The sequence below is a fragment of the Paroedura picta genome, chromosome 2, assembly GCF_049243985.1.
Source record: "Paroedura picta isolate Pp20150507F chromosome 2, Ppicta_v3.0, whole genome shotgun sequence".
NCBI lineage: Eukaryota > Metazoa > Chordata > Lepidosauria > Squamata > Gekkonidae > Paroedura > Paroedura picta.
Window position 1 is genome coordinate 164814319 of NC_135370.1, and position 20801 is coordinate 164835119.

The following is a 20801-nucleotide window of genomic DNA, read 5'->3' on the forward strand; positions in this document are numbered from 1 at the left end:
ATGATATAGAAACAGGCAATGGCAAAACATCTTTGAATGTCTCGCCTTGAAAACCTCACGGGGTCGCCACTAATCAACTGTGACTTAACAGTGCTTTCAGCCATAACTCAGTGGTGAAGAATGAGCATTCAGAGAGTTCTAGATTCTATCTCAAGCATGTCCAGTTGTGTAGGGCAGGCTTTCTCAGCCAGGGGTCCATGAAACCCTGGGGTTTCTTGATGGCCCGGGAAGGCCCAAATGGGTGGGAGTTAATTAATTTTAATATATTTGTTAAAATGTGTTAAATATTTATTAGGTGATGTGACCATATATGGTCATGTTGACCCACCCACCACCTCCCAAAACGGCCAATGATGGGCCTGGAAGGGGTCAGAAGGGCATGTGCACAGTTATGCTTCCCACCCATATTCCGCACGATCAAGCTACTTCTAGGGTTTCTTGAAGCCTGATGAATATTTCAGGGGGTTTTCAGCAGTAAAAAGGTTGGAAAGGGCTGGTGTAGGAGGTAATTAGAGCCTCTTGTGGCGCAGAGTGGTAAGGCAGCAGAAATGCAGTCTGAATCTTTGCCCATGAGGCTGGGAGTTTGATCCCATCAGCCGGCTCAAGGTTGACTCAGCCTTCCATCCTTCTGAGGTCGGTAAAATGAGTACCCAGCTTGCTGGGGGGTAAACGGTAATGACTGGGGAAGGCACTGGCAAACCACCCCGTATTGAGTCTGCCATGAAAACGCTAGAGGGCGTCACCCCAAGGGTCAAACATGACCCGGTGCTTACACAGGGGATACCTTTACCTTTTTAGGAGGTAATTTCTGGGGCCTCAAAGAGTCCCTTGTAGTCACAGCAGGTCATACTGGACTAGATGGCCCAGGCGCTTGATTCTACCCACGTATCTGAAGAATTCAGCCTCATTCGGAAATTAAACAAAACTTTTTGATGGCTAGTCCCACACCCTTCATTCACTTCAAAAGAAAACTATACAAATAAGTCTTGCTTTAAGCATTCTGGAAACACAGGTGAAATATTAAAACTGAATTGCTCCCTCTTGTATGTGTCAACTGTTTCTTACTTTCTATCTCAGCCCCTTGGCTTGGCATTTGTCCTACAGAGCTCTCCTTCAGCCCACTGTGCATGATATTGATTAGTACATATCCAATCCCTTGCAGGCTCAAGCAGCAATGTCCAGCAAAAGATATATATCACATGGACCCGCTGGAGCAGCGGTGTTGCTAGAGTTCTACAAGTACAAGAAGGTTCTTATATGAAGATTGAGGGTCTTCACACTCTTGTATTGAAACGGGTGAGAATGCAAGTTATGTTCCGTCCTGGGCCAGCTTCAGCAGCAAGGCAGTTGACAAGGCCAGCGGCATGTCTCAAGCAAGGGTACCAAAAAATGGAACATTTTGGATAGCCAAAAAGTTTCTCACTTATTTAGGGCTGTCATTGCTTTCCAAAATGAGATTTCCAGTCACATATCTCCCTTTCCAAAGAGCCCATAGCAGTGTTGGTGTGTAACATGTGATCAAGTTTGCAGTCAACTTCTGACATCACCAGCAAGGGTGCTTTCAGGCAAGGGAGAGGCAGAGGTGGTTGGCCACTGCCTTCCTCTGCAAAGTTTTCCTTGGTGGCCTCCCTTGCCAGTTCTGACCATGCTTAGCTTCCAAAATCTGATGAGACTCGGCTATAATATGTTGCTTCCCCTGGAGGATAATGGTTCTCCGTCCCTTTCTCTTCCTTCTCAGTACTGTTTATTTAGCATGATAGAAAGGGAGCTGGTGTAAGAGGAGAAGATTGATACACAGAGTAGTTAAGAGGCGAGGGGGCTTCTAATCTGGAGCATGGGGTTTAATTCCCTGTTTTTCCACATGAGGTCTGCTGAGTGATCTTGGGCCAGTCAGAGTTCTTGAAGAACTCTCTCAGACCCACCTACATTGCAAGGAAGGAAGGCAATCAATCACAGACTCCTCAAGGTAGAGAGAAACAGGGTATAAAAACCTGCTGTTCTTCTTCTCCAAATGCAAAATTGTGGATTTTGAGGCTCAGAAACCATTTCCACATCTGAGGCTTTGCCCTGGGCTGCAGGCTGAAGTTTGAGCTGGGGCAGATTGCCCCATCTCTTCCTGTTCCTGCACAGGGGAGCATTTGGCCCAGTGCACCTCATCCGTCCTGGATTTGTGCTCCTATATGGGAGCCGGGGCAGTGTAGTTTCCAGTGCGGAAACAGTCAGAGAAGCACTAGCATGTAGAAGCACTAGTAGTGACAAGCTTTGAAAAGTACTGTCTGACACTAAAGTGTTGGCTATATGACTGATTGCAATTTATCAGTGTCATGGAGAGCTTCCCAGCTGTACGAAAAATGCCCCACTCCACAGATCACTAGCAAAGGTTCGTGGGTAATGGATAACAAAACAAAACAAAACAAAAGTGTACCAGCAGCCTCACAGGGACAGCTGTTATTAAGTTATTTTTCCTTTCCCCAGCAATTGTAGGCTCAGTCTCCCCCCTGAACTAAGCAGCAATGCCGTTGTGTCAACTGTGCCATTGAGTCAACAGCCCTTAAGTCAACTGGGTCAGGATTACATTCTCCTGGCCTGCGTTTGGTTTGAGACATGATTCTTTTTTTAAAAAGAAAAGAGACGGCTTCCTTTTGGCAGTCAGTCAGGCGAGGTAACTTTTCCCCGGATCAGCACTGTCCCTGACAGAAAGGGAATAACAGGATCCCGAAGAAGAATTTTGAACAATATCACAGAGCGCTAACCTGGCTCAAAGAAAGGGTTGGCAGAACAGCACTGTTGAACTTCAAGCTCACGAAGGCTACCCCTAAGGCCAGGGGTACAAGAAAGAGTGACGGAAAAGTTAGGGGAACCGAGGTAATTGCATAAACAGCTGGCTTGCCTTGGGCAGAATTAGGGGGAAGCACTACCGGTAGAGGTACTAACCGGTTAAAAGGTAAAGGACGTTTTATACGGCGATACATAAGGCTTCTACCTGACTTTACGAAACTCCTGTCTTCGAGACACACTCCCAAATCAAATCCTGCTTAGCTATAACTTTCTGCAAAGCGTAAACGCATTCTGAGCTGTTTTTGTGATGACGGAACACTGTTGCTTCTGGATAAATGTGCAGCAGGAAGTTAGCCAAAGGCTCTGGGCAGCTATTTTGAAGAGGGAATGCCCTTGGGAGAGGTGCGCTCCAGACTTACCAAAAGGCAAGAGGCATTCGCACATTTTGTTTGTTTTAAAAATCAACATAAAGTAGCCGTGACTGGGGTTGGCAGGCGCTTTTAGATAACAAAGCATGCATCCTTCCATTCTTATGCAGAGGTTAGGGTTTCTTTCCCTTAAAAAAGCAAAAGGAGCTTGAGGCCTGAACTTGAGATCTGCTTTTCCCGTGTCCACCCTTGGAGTTGTTATTGGCGGGGGGGGGGGGGGGGGTGTTAGTTGTTTTATGTTGCCTCATATGTCTTGGATGCTGGATAGGATATTGTTGACTGTATATTTTTAGGAGCATTTTATTGGGATTTTTAATCTATTGTAACCTGCCACAAGCCTTCTTGGGAATGAATGAATGAATGAATGAATGAAGGAAGGAATATAAACTATTATAACAGGGTGGGCACTTGGGGAGGTATTTCAGCAGGGTATAATGCCACAGAGGCTGCCTTCCAAAGCAGCCTTTTTCTCCAGGGGAGCTGATCTCTGTAGTCTAGAGACTAGTTGTAATTCTGGGAGATGAACAGCTAGTACCTGAAAGCTGGCAACCCTAACAGTACTGCATATACAATCTTTATTTTAGTCACCGGGACACAGACTTCTAAACGCCCTTCCTTCCTTTCTCAATACCAAAAAGCACATTAAAACAACCAAATCTAACAATATCTCTACAACTCAGGAAATATTTGGAATGTAGTAAATCAAATGTAAATATAAATTTACATCAACCCGGTTTACCACCAAATTTATGACAGTTTAGTGCCAGTTTGGTGTAGTGGTTAGGAGTGCAGACTTCTAATCTGGCGAGCCAGGTTTGATTTTGCGCTCCCCCACATGCAGCCAGCTGGGTGACTTTGGGCTCGCTGCAGCACTGAGAAAGCTGTTCTGACCGAGCAGTGATATCAGGGCTCTCTCAGCCTCCCCACCCTCACAGGGTGTCTGTTGTGGGGAGAGGAAAGGGAAGGTGAATGTAAGCTACTTTGAGACTCCTTTGGGTAGAGAAAAGCGGCATATAAGAACCAACTCTTCTTCTAATTCCAACAATTCTGAGGTATAGTTAAGTCAATGCTAGAATACTGTTATTATGTTTTCTGCAGATTCAAATGAGAAGCTGTGTTGGTCTGAAGTAGCACAATAAAATCAGAGTCCAGTAGCACCTTTAAGACCAACAAAGATTTATTCAAGGCGTAAGCTTTCAAGTGCAAGCACTCTTCGTCAGACAAAGAGTGCTTGCACTCGAAAGCTCATGGCTTGAATAAATCTTTGTTGGTCTTAAAGGTGCTACTGGACTCTGATTTTATTATGTTTTCTGCAGTTTTCCTGTCAGAACTATTGTTGCGTCTTCTCATGATTTCAGAATAGGCTCATCACTTCTGACATTTTAGGATTCTTAGAATGCATCGCTATACAGAGCTACTCCAAAGTAAGCCTATTAAAGTCTATAGCCGTCTATAGGACTGCACTGCAAGATGTAGAAGCAGAATCTGAAACTTAGGCCAAGAATACCAACTTGGTGCTTCACACAACATCCCGTTTTTCTGTGCCTTATCACTCAGTGACTTGCAATAGAATATGGAAACTACCTCTATCAAAAAGTGCTGAGTTTTGAAGCCCCAAACAGGTAATGCAAAAAATCTCTCTGTGGGATTTGGCCTAAGAAGACTGTTTTGACACCTGCAAGTCATCACCTCAGCCTTGCTAAGATCAGACAAACTTACATGTTCAGGCTTACCCTGAACACAAAATATATGCACAAAGGAAGACAGTAGAAACAGATCACAAGCCATGCGCCCCGAATTCCCTTGCACTTACGGGAAGCACAACATCTCCTGTCCAAACCGAACAGTTGCAAACAAATGCATTTTATTGTTTATCTGCCCTCATCATTAGTCCTAATAAAGGCATCACAGTAGTTGCAGAACAAGTTCTGGGTGCCTGGCAGTGTGTGTTCTCCAGCTGTTTTTGCATGAGATTGTATAGCTTGAAATAAGAGAAATCTGCCTACCTAGCATGTCAGTGGCTTGCCAATTCCAGATAATCGCCAAGTTATTTACTTGCAGCTTATTATGCCAAAGCTGCCACTAGCCATTGGCAGCTTTTTCTGTTTATACCTTCAAAGATCCCTTAAAAAGACCGATGCAGGCCTTTTTAAAAAAGACATTTATCTCAAATTAAGGAGTTAGAATGGAGAATGGGAAAAGAATTATTGTGCCATCCCAATTATGGGTTTGCAACAGTCTTTACACAATTTGTGTCACAAAAGTCTGCACAATTTGTGTCACCTCTGCCACAGATTCCAGCTCCAAAAAGAAGAAAACTGCTCAAGAGAAGCACAATATTAGATGTGCAATGTTTCCCTCACCTACAGCATTTCTGAGGGTACCATATCAGATTTCACTGGAAGACTTAACTAAACCAGCTTGGTGTAGTGGTTAAGAGATGTGGTCTCTAATTTGACTCTCCGCTCCTCCAGATAGTCACAGTCCAGCTAGAGCTGTTCTCACAGAGCTGTTCTGTCAGAGCTCTCTTAGCCCCACCTACCTTTTGTGGGGAGAGGAAGGTAAGGCTATTGTAAGTCACTCTTGAGACTCCTTCGCTCAGTGAAAAGTGGGGTATAAAAAACAACTTCTAAACATGATGTCACCATGGAATCCATTCAAAAGCTAAACTGAGAACAGGGAAATCGTTCTAGATTTACAGTGATTCTCTTCTTTTACATTTTGCATTTCTTACAATAGCAGCATTATTAATGCAAAACAAACACACACACACATATAAGCCAACTGAAAGCAAAGCGAGTTGTACCTTTGGCATGCATATCTAATGTACATATCCCTTTCATTGTCGGTGACAGCCGGCACCAAGAATGTAGAAATAATAGCTAGGGACCTCAGTAAACACTCCAGAGAAATAATCCCGTATAATCTGGAGGGGATGCCATTGTTCCCCCATCCCAGTCACCCCTAAATAGCTGGATTAGAAACCAAGTATGAGCCCTTGGTCTGAAATCAAGCTGAGCATTTTCACTCACCATGTTGAGCCTGAAAGCTTGTGTTTCAACATTACTCGTTTAAGCGTTCTTCAAAGTCCCCCCAAGCAATGTTACTAGATACGCCCTAGAAAGATTTCAACTCAGGTATCAACAGCTCCCACCCACTGGATGCAATGACATCATGCTAAAGCAAAGGATTTTCCTTCATCTCGGCTATAAAGGGGCAAGGCAGCGAGTCTGATCTTGTCTCCTTGTCCCATGGGCTGTCTCTTAAGGATGCAGCATGTTTCCTCCTTGTTAGCCTGCTCTCAGACCTCCTAACATGCCCCTCAAACCAACAATCAAAGCCTCCAACCACCAAAAATTCCACTTCGTGCTTCAGAGAACCAAGATCTGCGAGGTGTACATTTAAAATTTATTCTTGACATTTGAAAACAGAGCTTTCATTACTCCTGTTGCTGGGTTAAAACAAAAAAAAAAACATAGCAAGGGACACTTCACTATCCAAACTTGTATTCAGAAACATCTATGTTTTTCAAAATCATCCTGTCAGGTTAATATATTCTTTGAACGGGAACTTTAAAAACCCAACAGGTAGCAGTTAGGACCTTCAAAGGCTGAATGTCTGCATTATTGTTAAAATTATATTCCTTTTATTGAGCACAAATTATAAAAACAGCTTTAGGAATTAAAAAATATATATCCAGCCCAGAGGCTACTGCAAACCAATATGCTACGCACTACGCAAACCAATAGGCCAACACATTTTGGCCTTCATAGGGCCTTCTTCAAAGGCTTGGTTTTACACACACCGGTTCTTATAACACATATAAAATATGTACAGCAGCCAATAAACGCTCCAAAGTAAGAGCTGTAAAGCATCAGAGTCACTCAATGAAAGATGTCTAGTTATCAGTCATCAGCTCTCTTCCAAAGGCTGCCCAAAATTTCCAATGGTGTGTTTCCTTATTAGTGCATGTATTGCAATGAGTGGGTGTGTTGCAATGAACTGGTGTGTGTAAAACCTGACCTGTGCAGAAGGCCCTATAAGCAGTGGTCCCAAACCTTTTTATCACCAGGGACCACTCAACGCCTTTTACTGAGGCCAGGTGGGGGGGATAGTTTACTCCTCTACTTTCAACCACTGCCCTAACCCTCTCTGATCACTATGGTAATGTTTAAACATCCCTTCAAAATAAGATACAGACACGCCACAACAATGAAGTGTGTTGTAAAGGGCTAGGGGGGATGAAGTAAAGGGCCAGGGGGGGGGGTGGAGAAGGCGTCCTTCGGGGCCCACCTCCAATTAGTCGAAGGACCACATGTGGTCCGTCGTCCACAGGTTGGGGATCACTACTATAAGGACTGAAATGCGTCAGTCTATTGGTTTGCATAGTGCGTAGCATACTGGTTTGCAATAGCCTATGGGCTGGATATATGTTTTTAATTCATAAAGTTGTTTTTATAAACCGTGCACAACAACAGGAATATAATTGTAACAATAATGCAGACGTTCAACCTTTGAACGGCCTAACTGTTACCAGTTCTAGTCCATCCCCCTTTTTCTTTTTGAATATATTCTTTGACCTTGGCATCTATAAGGCTTCCTCCCCCCCCCCTTTAACATCTCAATATATAACCCCACTTATTTCAATGAGCTAAGACTAGGAGGACTTCCTAAGATTGCACTGTTAAACGATGCCCATTGAGTAATCTAATATGATTTGCATGTTTCAAGTCCTAACCACAAGGACAGGGGTTCCCTTTGTGCTGCAAGCTGTGGACTACATGATTCAGGAGTCAGGCATATTTAATCAGGTAGCTACATCTACCTTCTTTGTGACTTCCATGACCTGCAGAGCACTGCTACAGTTGCCTTGCACAAGCTGAAAATTTGAAACACACTACAAGCCACTAGGGATGTTGAATAATGGTATGGAGATATGCTATATGGTATGAACAATCTACAAAGGCAGCTACTTTACATATCAGGACTGCTGCACTAAGCAACCAACATACAGAGATTATTTCATCCAACCTCCGGGTATTACGTAGCTCGCATGTATAGGACACCCCCAAGAAAGGCACATGGTACTATTTACAGTGGTGTTGTCAAATCACAGTTGACTTATGGTGACCCCAAAGGATTTTCAAAGCAACAGATGGACATCTCATATCAGCTCTGGACTTCCTTGGTGGCTTCCCAAACTAGAGCTGACATTATCTAGCTTCTGAGATGTGATGAGATTAGATTAGCCTGGGTCACTTATGTACTGTTTGTAGTGAAGCCGATTTTATTTATTTATTTGTTTGTTGGTTTGCTTATGATGCTTCCCTACTCATGGCCAACGGATCGCCTGTACATCACAGGGAAAAGCTGCAATTTCCCATGCCTTTAGCTCAAAGCCATGCAATAGTAAGGTTTATGCAGCTTCAGCCAGATTAATCAAGACCGACACATGCCTCATTTTCATAAGATCACAACTGTATTACTTGGAAAAAGATAACTAGGAAGGTATGAGCGGATTTTCTAAAGTTTCTTTTCCCACAATCAGTAGTGGGGTCTGTCAAGCACCAATAGCAGGGGCCACTGCCAAATTACCTTTCTCCTGTTCCATATCCAAAGACCGCTTCTTTGTCCTCAGCCTGCTTGACCTCTCTACTATTTGAGCATTACATTCTGCTTGAATCTCTCCCTTTATACTTTAGGTTTCTGTTCTCAATTGGGTCTCTTCCTGACTGTCCAATATCCTTAATTCAGTGTTTTCACAGAGGGATGATCCTCCTCAACTTTTCTTCTCTCCATTGGGATATTCAAAGGGATTTACCTTTGACCCTTTTCTGTTACCTATCAACTGACCTCATCACGTTCCATGGCTTTCAGTACCACCCATACAGGGATGACATCAAGCTCCACCACTCTGCTTCTAAACTTTCTCCTGCCTCACCCTTTGCCTATCTAATACTTCCTCTCTGATGTCTCATAATCATCTTAAATGCACTATGTCCAAGACTGAGTTTATCTTTTCTCTCAAGCCTACTTCTCCTTGTGTACTCTTCATAAACCTCTTGCAACCTCCTGCTGCTTTGCCTTCATCCTTTATTCTAACATCTGCCTCATCTCTTTTGTGGTTCTGATCCATTTACAAACACCCAGTTTTGGGGCTCTACACACAAAAAAAGAGGGTATTCTGCTTGAGAACCCAGAAAATAAAATCCTGGCCAATCTTTGGGCTGATCCTGCGTTGAGCAGGGGGTTGGACTAGATCAGGGGTTGTCAAACTGCGACCCTCCAGATGTCCATGGACTACAATTCCCAGGAGCCCCTGCCAGCATTCGCTGGCAGGGGCTCCTGGGAATTGTAGTCCATGGACATCTGGAGGGCCGCAGTTTGACTACCCCTGGACTAGATGGCCTGTATGGCCCCTTCCAACTCTATGATTCTATGATTCGTGAAAAAGTCTCAGGCAGGTTTCCAGACAGGGGGCATAAAGATGTTCTAAATAAATTGAATAAAACAAATGGAGCTAGATAAATACTGTTTCTTGGGCCAATCTCAAATGACCCCGTCCATATAGCCAAAAAATATGCAACCAACATAACTCACAGGGCAATCCAACATGGTTACTTCCAATCTGAACCTACTGAAATCAGAGCGCAGTAATTCGGCACCGGATTGCACAGTCTGTGACTGAGCTCCAGAACAGCAGATCCTTGCAGATAAACGTTGGCAATAAATCCAGGGTTATTTTTTTTTCTAAAGCCATTCATAGCTTTAAAAAAAAAAAAGCTGAGCTAAGCATTACCTGCTCATGTATATTCCACAAACACTAAGAAATAAAGTTGTGGGTTTTTTTTTTAAAGAAACGCTGGATGAAATTATCATTAATTGTTGTCTTGGCTTTTTGTCAGTGTGCGTATGAACAGTGTCTGGCACCAAATATCTATCTATTGACAGATAGCTATATCTCAGCAGCCTGAGCTGTCAGCCACTGCTGATGAGGTCTGGAAGACACTTTCATCAAAGTAACATCTGTTTTCAATTTTCATTTATAGATGTGGAAACTCTTCAGCTGGACATTAATCATTCTCAACAGCAGCAATTAGATATGTGAGAGATATCAGAACAAATCAAATTAGCCCCTATTTTTTTTTTCCTTTTAAGAAAAACCAGGAAGTAATGGGAGGGAAACATATGGTTTTCATATGTGTAACGGCACTTTTTAAAAAGAAAATTAAACTTCCATGGCATTAAAACTTTTAGACAACCCTTTCAAACACTAAACCTTCCTAATCAGACAGAAGAGGGGGTTCTGTTGCAGACTGCTGTTTAGAAATAAGCTACAATTGAATGGATTAACTCAAATGTACTGTTTTCCTTCAAAGAGAAATTCCAGGAATGCTCCACTGTGTTTGTATGACTCATGGTTTTTAACACTGGAACACAATTTCCACTTTGGAGGAATCTGGACTAGGGTACATCTATGCTTTCGAAAAGTGCTCTTTGCTTGCAAAAAAAAAAAGAAAAGTAGAAATCTCCCTCCCTCTTGCTGTGTGTGGTTAAAAGAATGGAGCCATAATTTAGGAGAATCTGGATTGGCTTAATTTCAGGCTATGGATATAGTGAATGCTGGCACAAGGGAAAGAGTGCTGTTTTAAACTAAAGAGGAAAGAACCAATTGGGAAAGCACTTTATAATGAACTCCTGTATGAAAAGTAAACCTTGATGAATGCTGTTTGGTTTTTCTTGCCTTGCCATAGCCAGCTACTGTCGACAAATAACATGGCAGCCGCAGAAGGGGGTTCAGAGAGGGTTGCCATTCTGATACGCGATGAAATCAGAGGTTTAATTTTGATTGATTTTATTGAAAGCGGAATGATTGTGGAGTCATTTAAGTGTCAAGCAGAGTGTCATTTCCATCAAGGGGGAATTCAAGGGCTGAAGGGAGCTTGGAAGATTAAGAAAAATGCAAAGCAAAACATTACAGAGGGTGCGTACAAAGAAAATACACACCTGCATTTAATATTAAACGACTGTTTTCAGCCAACATCACCTGAACTCCTATGAACTGCAATTAAACAAAGTTTGCACTTATCTGTAACTATTGTTCCTTGAGCATCTTCTGTGCAGGCACGCATTGGGACTGTGCATGAGCAGGCCTGCCATCAGAGAGGTCCTTAGTGCTAAAAGCTTCTGGGGGTACTGTGCCTCACATACAGTGGGACAGCCATCGCACAGGCAGGTGAGGCTGACACCTGGAACTGAATCAGGTGGGATTTGACCTGCTGGTAAATCAGCTTCTACTTCCACCTCCAAGACTGGGATCTTGGACTCAAGGATGGAGCTGAAATAGGCTCAGGAGTGTGGACTGGAGCACGTTGCTAAGAAACAGATTTGCATTTTTCCTTGTCTTTGGAATTGGTATTTGCCCTTTTAACTGGTGACTCCGAAGAGGAACGAAGAACCAGAGGGGAACATGGCCCTGATTGGGCCTGTCATGGCATAGATCGGGGAGGCAGAGCAGATCTTGTCGATTCTGAGGACACAGCAATGGATAATATTTCAAGGGCCAATTTGGCCAATGGCTCTAAAGCTGCGAGGGCTTTCTCTCACAATGCTGCCTTGTTTTTGACACCCTATCCCCTTGATCTTTAGGGAACAAGTGTTGGCAGGTCTTACATGGGGAGGCGTTATGCCCTTCATCGAAACAAAACAGACATAAGTCATGTTCGTATGTTTGGGTTATCGTCTCCCCACAACAGGTGCACTTATTGAAAAGTTCCTTCTGAGCCATTATAACTTAGAAGCCAAAAACTACTGAAGCAATTCTGAAAACTGAAGAAGCAATTCTTTACCACACAAATTACTGGGGATTCCATAAAAATGACCTCCTTTTTCAGCAGTAGAACGGAGTGTTCCTCAGTTTGGGAAGTACACAGTCCCTGGGTGGGAACAGGTTTGGGCCTCCAGTGTGCAGTGCCCTCTGGAGGCTTCTAGCTACAGGAACATCTCCAATGGCAGGCCCGATCATGCACAGTCCAATGGCACGTCTGCTCATGCACATGTGTGCCTGCACAGAAGATCGACGATGAACTCGCATGTATCATAGGAAGACTGAAGCTATTTAACTGAATCAATATTAAAAATGAATTATACGAGAGTAATAGCAGGGGGTGAAAAGACCTTGATGGTAGAGGCCAAGATCTGTAGATCTTACTCATGAGCACAGTAACATTAAAAATAGCGTGACTCTCATATAATGCAAAGCAGAAAAGCCCTCTTCAACCCACCCACAAGGGCATGTTTCAAACACCCAGCGCTACTTCTTTGAAAGTTCTCAGCAAGAAAACCCAGATGTCTGGAATATGCTATCCAGACGCAAAAGCAACAGACTGCCAATGGTCAAACAGATCTTCTCTTATTCTGTGTAAGAAGTTCGCCGACACCAATGATTGCCCTTAGCAGAGGGACAGCATTTTCAGTTGATCCCTGTGACTTTGAAGGCCTCAGGATCGGCCTTTCACCAGCTAAAGCAACAAGGTTTATACATGCATGATATCCTGACCTGGATGGCCCAGGCTAGCCTGATCGCTTTGGCTAGCCTGAAATACTTTGGCCACCTCATGAGAAGGAAGGACTCCCTGGAGAAGAGCCTAATGCTGGGAATGATTGAGGGCAAAAGAACAAGAGGACGACAGAGAATGAGGTGGCTGGAAGGAGTCACTGAAGCAGTTGGTGCGAGCTTAAATGGACTCCGGGCAATGGTAGAGGACAGGAAGGCCTGGAGGATCATTGTCCATGGGGTCGCGATGGGTCGGACACGACTTCGCACCTATCAACAACAAGCCTGATCGCATCAGATCTCAGAAGCTAATCAGGGTCAGTCCTGTCTAGTATTGGGATGGGAAACTTCCAAGGAATACCTGGGTTGTGATGTGAAGCCAGGCAATGTCAAACCACCCCTGAATGTCTCTTGTCTTGAAAACCCTACAGAGTTGCCATAAGTCAGCTTGGACTTGACAGTACTTTCCATCACCACACATGTGATGGAGTTGTGACCTTGTCAGACTAAGATCTGAGATACATTCCCATCTGCCATGGATAATTATTGGGTGACCTTAAGCCAGTGACAACCACTCTCAGCCCTCAGGGAAAAGCAGCATATAAATTTGAAAATTTATTATTAGTAGTATTACTGTTGTTATTTATTAAATTTCTGTATCGCCCTCCCAATATGGTTCAGGGCAGTGTACATGATAGGTCAGAATTAATAGTAAATTCAAAAGCAACACAATAATATCATCAACATTAACAATATAAAACGTAATGAAAACATAAGTAGCAAATTAGCAGCATTAAGCAATGGCAGCCTCCAGATATTTGCTGCCTATAAGTCTCCAGCCTAGAGGTTTCTCGGTGGGAGTGTTTTGTAGGGGAGGGCCAAAGATGTTAGTTAGTCATTGACCCCAACTATAAGCTTGGTGGAAGAGCTCCGTCTTGCAGGCCCTGTGGAACCATACCCGCTCCAATAGAGCCCAGATCTCCTCTGGGAGCTCATTCCACCAAGTAGCGGCCACAACTGAAAACATCCTGGCCCTGGTACTTCCTTAGGGACAGGGACCACCAACCAGATGGAATTTGTAGAGCAAAGTGCTCTTTGGGGGACATAAGCAGAGAGGTGGCCCCTCAGGTAAGGTAATTTACCTTACAGAAATGTCATGAGGAAGACATGGATACAGGAAGAATGATTTTGTAAATGCTTTTCGTTTCCCATTGAGAGAAAAGCAGGGTATAAATATCTAAATAAATAAATACAGTATGAGGTGAAAATGAGGCGGCAAAGAGTTGAGACGAGTGGACTGAACTACAAATAGTTCTCAGTAAGTTCAAAACTAGAATAATATACAAATAATTAGGCTAGAACATTTCCTCCCCATGGAAGAAATAAATGCCTTCAAAGTGGTAGGGGACACTTGGCTCTGTTCCTAGGCATCTTACACCAATTGTTCTAGGATAGTATTTTTCAAACTTCTGATATTTGGGTAAACCTTTTCAAGCCGATTTGACTGACAAAGAATTTGTGTATGTAGCGCACAATTTTTGACTACACTCTAGTGACTAGTCTTGGATCGTGTAAACCATCTGCCTAAGCACCACCCTTTATTAAATTAGATTTTGGGAGAATTCACCCAATATGCTCTACACTTTTGTATTTTAGAGGGAAATTAGAAAGCTTTCTCTCACAGCAGCTCTTCTGCCATTACTCAGCATCTGACTAGAGAACATCTGACAATTTTCCAAATGACTCCAGAGTTCCTAAGAAGCCAGTCTGCAAACTTCAGGAAAAGAAACATGCCCTTTACACAAGATAATGCCACCCCTAGAGAAACATCCCAAAGTAAGCCTGTGCCGCAAACCATCTTAGAAGTTGGCGGCCAACCATACAAAATTTGGTCTAGAATACACCACCCTTAACTTGTGCCCCCACGATCAGGTCATTGGATTTGCAAAGCTGAATGCAGTCATTCAACACCCACAAGTCTCTCTCATACAACAAGCAACCAACTGCACGAAAGCGTCTGCAGAGCATTTAAGTTAAGCCTTTTGTGAGTCACCAAAGATAGAAAATTTCATAACTGAAGAGCCACTACCAGGATCGCTTTTGTATACGGCTTTACTGTCAGGACTTGTTATTGCAGAGAAGGCAGTGACCTCCCCCCCCCCACCCACCCCCCATCTGTTGCAAGTTTAGACGGAAAAGTCAGCACCTTTTGCTGTACCCAAGAGTTAAAATGAAGCCTGTACAGACACCTGACCCCTACTTCAATCTGTTCCTGGTGACCCATTCATCTCAGGGGAAAGGTGGCCATCGAGAGAAAATCCACGTTGAAGAGATGACAGTAGACCATCCTTGATGTTACATGACGGCAACAATAGCAATTTAGATATGGGTGGGCTCCTCACTGGCTTCTTAGAGGTAGCTATAAAGTTACCTTGTGAAGTAAACCACAAAGATTTGGGCAGTGCTGCCATCATCGGAAGGGCAGAGAATGCCTTTGGGGGTTGTCTTGCAAAGGCAGGGACTTACCAATCCAGTTATTCCCCAGCAAAGAAAGAAGTTATTCCAATCATCTATCATTTCATGCAAGTGTTACATTCAGTATTTTTTATTTAATATTTAATAAATGTGACTTGTGGGAGGGGGGGAAAAGATATGACTCTGCTCTTAATTCTTAATTTCATCTGTTCCATCAGCCAAGAGAAATGCACTAATTTATAACTTGAAAGGAGCCTGGAGATATTGTCACCCACGACTCATCCAAATTTGTCACTCGCATCCCATTAAAGCCGTAATTATTTTTTAATTAAAACTAAGGAAACTGGCATGTATGTACCTACTTTATACATCTGTTATGGGTTAAAATAGCTTTTTTTTTTTTTAATGTTTTTTAGACCACACTCTTTTGTGGCCACAGCTCATGCCAAAGAAAACGCAAGCTTGCTTATTTTCTCTGTGGGGTGCAACTGTGCCTGTGTATGCCTGAACAGATTCGACTGGCCGTGAAAAGAATTCTAAATAAAACACAAACATGGAATTTGGCAACGCCACAGAAGCGAGCTTAAACTAATTCCAGCATGCGAACGATTCACACAGCAAGTCTGGCTCCACTATAAATGAAACCAGGCTCTGTAAAATATCCAGTAAAGTTTGAGAGATCAGATTTAAAAGGACAGTGCCCTTATATTTTTTTCCCCCTCCCTTCCCAAAAAACATTTTAAAAATCTCACTATAATAGCTTGTACTGGCACAGTAAGAGTGTTTGCATATGCGTGCATTGGAAAGCTACCCTGCCAGTCAGACACACACTTCCACGCCCCCCTCACTCCACTTTTATACAATTAAAATCAAACCGATTTTGTTCAGAGGCTCGACAAGTATGGAAACAAAATATAATGTACACATTTTATTGGAAAAAGCCAAAACAGTCTCAGTGAGGGGATGTTCTTCTAAGGTGAAAAAAGGAGCAATGGGGGGCTGAGGGCGGTAATGAACTGGGCAGGCTTTTTCGGGCCTCTCTTTCAGACAAGGCCTCGAACTGCTGGAGCAAGGTGGAAGTCCTGGACTAGGCCCTTTGGCAGTTAACTACCGGGAGACGCAGGAGCAAAAGGCCTCCATTACTAGCCAAGGGCCTCTGGTGGTGTGTCTTTGTTAGTGTTGCCAACCTCCTGGTGGGGACTGGAGTACACCCAGAATTATAAATGATCTCTGGACGATAGAGATCAGTTCCCCGATGAACAGGTGGCAAAATCTACAGTATACTGTGGACCAAGGGTAGTCAAACTGCAGCCCTCCAGATGTCCATGGACTACAATTCCCAGGAGCCCCTGCCAGCGAATGCTGGCAGGGGCTTCTGGGAATTGTAGTCCATGGACATCTGGAGGGCCGCAGTTTGACTACCCCTGCTGTGGACTGTAGGTGAAATGCCCCACCAAATTCCAGCTGCCACAAGCACCATCACCCCTTTCCCAGACTGGAGTTGGCAACCCTCATTTCTCCCCACAGAAAGGGGGCTTGATTTATTCTGAGAGAGGAAGAGTTAATGTTTTCCACCATACTATTTCCCCATCTTCAGGCCTATTCTGCAACAGATACTGAGTTCAAGCGGGGCACAGAATGGACTGGTTAGGACCTGAGAGGGTACCTTAGGACAAACGAACCATTTTCTCACATCTGCACTTGTCAGAAGAAGCTGTTCTCCAAGTTACTGATCTTCTTGATGTAGATTCTTTCTGTCAGAATCCAAAAGCTTCTCGGAACATATTTTCAACATGTGTGTGTCAGCAGTGAAAATGTACAGCGTGTACAATAGTCAATGCATGCACATATATTGAGGAGGGTTGACCAAGAGATGGTCACTGATCCTGGGATGCTTTGAACATTCAAAAAGATAGGGAAAGCAAGGCAAATCAGGGTTCACAAACCGTGAACATCTCAGGCAAGCAAAACAAATACACAAACATACATACAACCACCTTGATTTTGGAAGTCTAGCACTGGGATACAGGTGCCTTCCTCTTTGAAGCATTATGGCGAACCTTGCCAAAGGACTGGTTGCCTGACCTCTGTTGTGCTGAAGTGCCACCACTGCAGAAGGCCAGAAACGGGGATGTAGACACCATTCCAAAAGGCAAAGAACATACAAGATTCCAGTAGGGCATAATAAACCTGCCACTTTAACTCTGAGTAACTAATTGTTTAAAACACAAACTTTTAGTTTATAGATATGCCTGTCCCTGTTTATCTCCTTCACTCTCTGAACAGTTTTCAGCTCACATAAAAACCACCAATCTTCATAAAGCTGAGTGGGTCTAGTGGATCAGAAAACAATTCTGTATTTCCAAAAAAAAAAAAAAATTACGGATCCCAATATCAGTATGGTATTCAGATCTGGGATTTTTCAAACATTCCCATTTCAGGGATCCAATAGACCCAAGAAGAAAAACAGGTTTTTGAAAATTAAAGCCAGTCCGATCCTGCGGTTGGCTTGGCTTCTCCAGCAGCATGGTTTAAACTATTGCAAAAGAATCTGGCCCCAGGATCTTCATGCTGTGGGGAGATCATAGAATCATAGAATAATAGAGTTGGAAGGGATCTCCTGGGTCATGTAGTCCAACCCCCTGCACTATGCAGGACACTCACATCCCAATCGCTCACCTACTGTAACCTGCCACCCCTTGATCTCTCCTTGTAGCTTACAGACTTGGCTGGGATGGCTTCTCCTGCATTGTGGTTTAAACTGCGATGCTGGAGAAGCTGGTCCCAATATCTGCATGCCACAGGGAGGCGTCTCCCACCACACACATCTCAGGGTCTGCTGTGCTGTGGATAGTAGATTGTTCCCTGCAGTACAGCAGCTTCCAGGGCTGGCTTCTCCTGCAGCCCAGTTTATTTTTATTTGTTTATTTTTCAATTTATATCCCACCTCTCCTGACAATAGCCGACTCGAGGCGGCTTGCAATAAAACAATAAAACAGCATTCAATACAATCCAGTAGTTTAAAAATATACCCAACCCACAGTTAAAACATCCCAAGCCTTATCAAGATGGCGGTACGAACATAAAGAATCCAGCCCATCCCCCAATAACCCCGCTGTTCTGGCCACAATCGTTACTGTCTATATCAAGTGGTAATTATCCAGTTGTGATCTTCCATAACATAGGGTGGGACCCCAAGAATATAACTCTGGGCACCCTATCCTGGCCTCAACCAAATGCCTGATGGAAGAGCTCATTCTTGCAGGCCCTGCGGAACGTTGATAGCTCCGTTTAAACCAGGCTGTATGAGAAGCCAGCCCCAAGCTGAGCTGGTGGGAACAGTCTGCTCCTCACAGCACAACTGATCCTCAGACTATCTTCTGCAATCCTTTTAGACTTGAAAGGGACTGCAATAAAAGGCAAACGAGCAGCTGAAAGGTGGGAGTAATCTGCTTCCACCTCTCTGCTGTTTTTGGATCCACTGTAATTTTCAAATATATTTGGGATTTTCTTAGGATTTTTTTCTACATTTTCCTGAGAAAGCCTGGATATATTTGATAAGCTAAGACATATATATTTTCAGCCCGGGGACATCTAAATGTACACCCCTATAAACTACACAATAATTCAAAAGCAATAATAGTTACTGAAATTATTATTTGATACAAACTACTTCCAATATCAAAGGTCGGAACACACGAGTTATCCTGCAGACTCAATATTTAATGTTTTTTCAGACTTATCTATTTTTAGATAAGCCTTATAGTTCTGGAAATTATACTATGTCATCTCTGTCACATAGCATTATCTATGCTTGTGTGTGTACGCAAAGTGCCATCAAGTTGCAGTCAACTTATGGTGACCCTGTGGGCAAGAGAATAGCCGAGGAGGTTTGCCATTGCCTGCCTCTGCATATCGACCCTGGAATTCCTTGGTACCGATTCTAATTCCTGATTAATTAAAGTGTTTCATAACCCCGAGGGGGGGGGGGGCGTATAAGCAATGAACTGCTAGCCAATGGCCCTGCCAATTATTAAACTAAGAAATCCCGGATTGAAACAGGGAGGGAAAGAAATGCTTTGCTGAAGTTTATTATAGAGTGAAAAGCTTATACTAGGGAAGAGCTTATAAAATCTGGTAATATCAGTTTGTCCCAGCGTGTGAGTGAGGTATTTACACTTTCCACAAGCACTTGGAAAGTTGCGTCTGCTGAATCCCACAGGTCCTTTTCACATATGAAGAGCACCGCTTCTGATCCTCAGGTGCTCTAGCTGTGACCGTCAGAAAAATGGAGTAGACCTCTACAGCAGGGGTCATCAACCTGTGGTCCTCCAGATGTCCATGGACTACAATTCCCATGAGCCCCTGCCAGCGTTTGCTCAAGGTTCAGGTTTCTTCAGTTGTGAAGACCATGCCAGTTCTGAACACTCTCTCTATAAGGGGTTCTTTCCTCTACACATTCCCCAATGTCACAGGTACACTGTAAGATTTTACTGGTTTGAACTTTAGATTAGAGAGCCAGCTTGGTATAGTGCTTAAGAGTAGCAGCTTCTAATCTGGCAAGCCGGGTTTGATTCCCTGCTCCTCCACCTGCAGCCAGCTGGGTGACCTTGTCACAACATTGATAGACACAGCTACAAACAGACAGCAGCCATTAAAAGACTTATGCAAGCTGTGGCCCTATTTAATTTTTAAAAAGAAGGTGTTCTGGAATAAAAAGCTCTCGAGCTGACACCAGAAGGAACTGTCTGTAGCATAGAAGACAACAGGTTCCCAAGAGCAGATGCGGTGTCAAGAACACCATCATGTAGGTTCCCACTAATCAGATTTCTGTGTGTGACCAACTAAGGACTGAAGTTCACCTCTTCCAGAAAAGGCTGCAACTAGTGAGGTAGGAAAGCAGGCACCCCTGGCCTTCTCTGTCACATCTAGGGTCATCTAGGGTCAGTGATTGATTGAGTGAATGATTGAGTGATTGGGTTGGAAAATACCTGAGGATTTTGGGAGTGGAGCCTGAGGAGGGCAGAGTTTGTGAAAGGGAGGGACTTCAACGGGGTATAATGCTATAGAGTCTGCCTTCCAAAGTGGTCATTTTCTCCAAGTGAACTCATCTCTGCTGCCTGGAGATCAGTAGTAATCCCAGGAGATTTTCAGTCACCAGTTGGAGGTTGGCATCCCTAATCCGTGAGGCAGCCAAGCACACACCCAAATTGTGAGCTTGCTTCTTCGCAGGAGGTACAATCCAATCCATTGCAAACCGAACACCTATTCCCAGATTAGCTTTGAGGAAAGACACGTCCCTTGTTTTAAAACTGTCACAAGCAAATAAAACCTTGTTAGGTGAATTGGCAGTTGGCGCCTTTTCATAAAGGATTTGAGTTAATTAATCTGCCTAGACCTATTCTTTCTTTTTTCCCAACCCCACTCACGTTTTTAACCATGCTATATTGTAATTTATGGCTTTATTTGTAGATTGCTTTATTAAATAGACACACTTTACTCACGTCCTATTATGCTAAAACACACAAAACCAAGGCATTTTAGAAATGGGCATGTTATGAACA

General features: G+C 43.5%; 1 protein-coding gene across 9 annotated transcripts in view; it reads right to left on the reverse strand.

The window, feature by feature from the left end:
* Positions 1 to 20801, reverse strand: part of BCL11B (BCL11 transcription factor B) — a 178816-nt gene that overhangs the window by 49002 nt on the left and 109013 nt on the right. The window contains exon 1 of one of the 9 annotated variants that reach the window (XM_077323634.1): positions 8802 to 9434. The exons of the other annotated variants lie outside the window; for them this stretch is intronic. Coding sequence (XP_077179749.1) covers positions 8802 to 8817 — 16 coding nt within the window. The 5' untranslated portion in view covers positions 8818 to 9434. Of the gene's footprint in view, positions 1 to 8801; positions 9435 to 20801 lie in introns of those variants that run through there. 9 annotated transcript variants of the gene reach the window in all.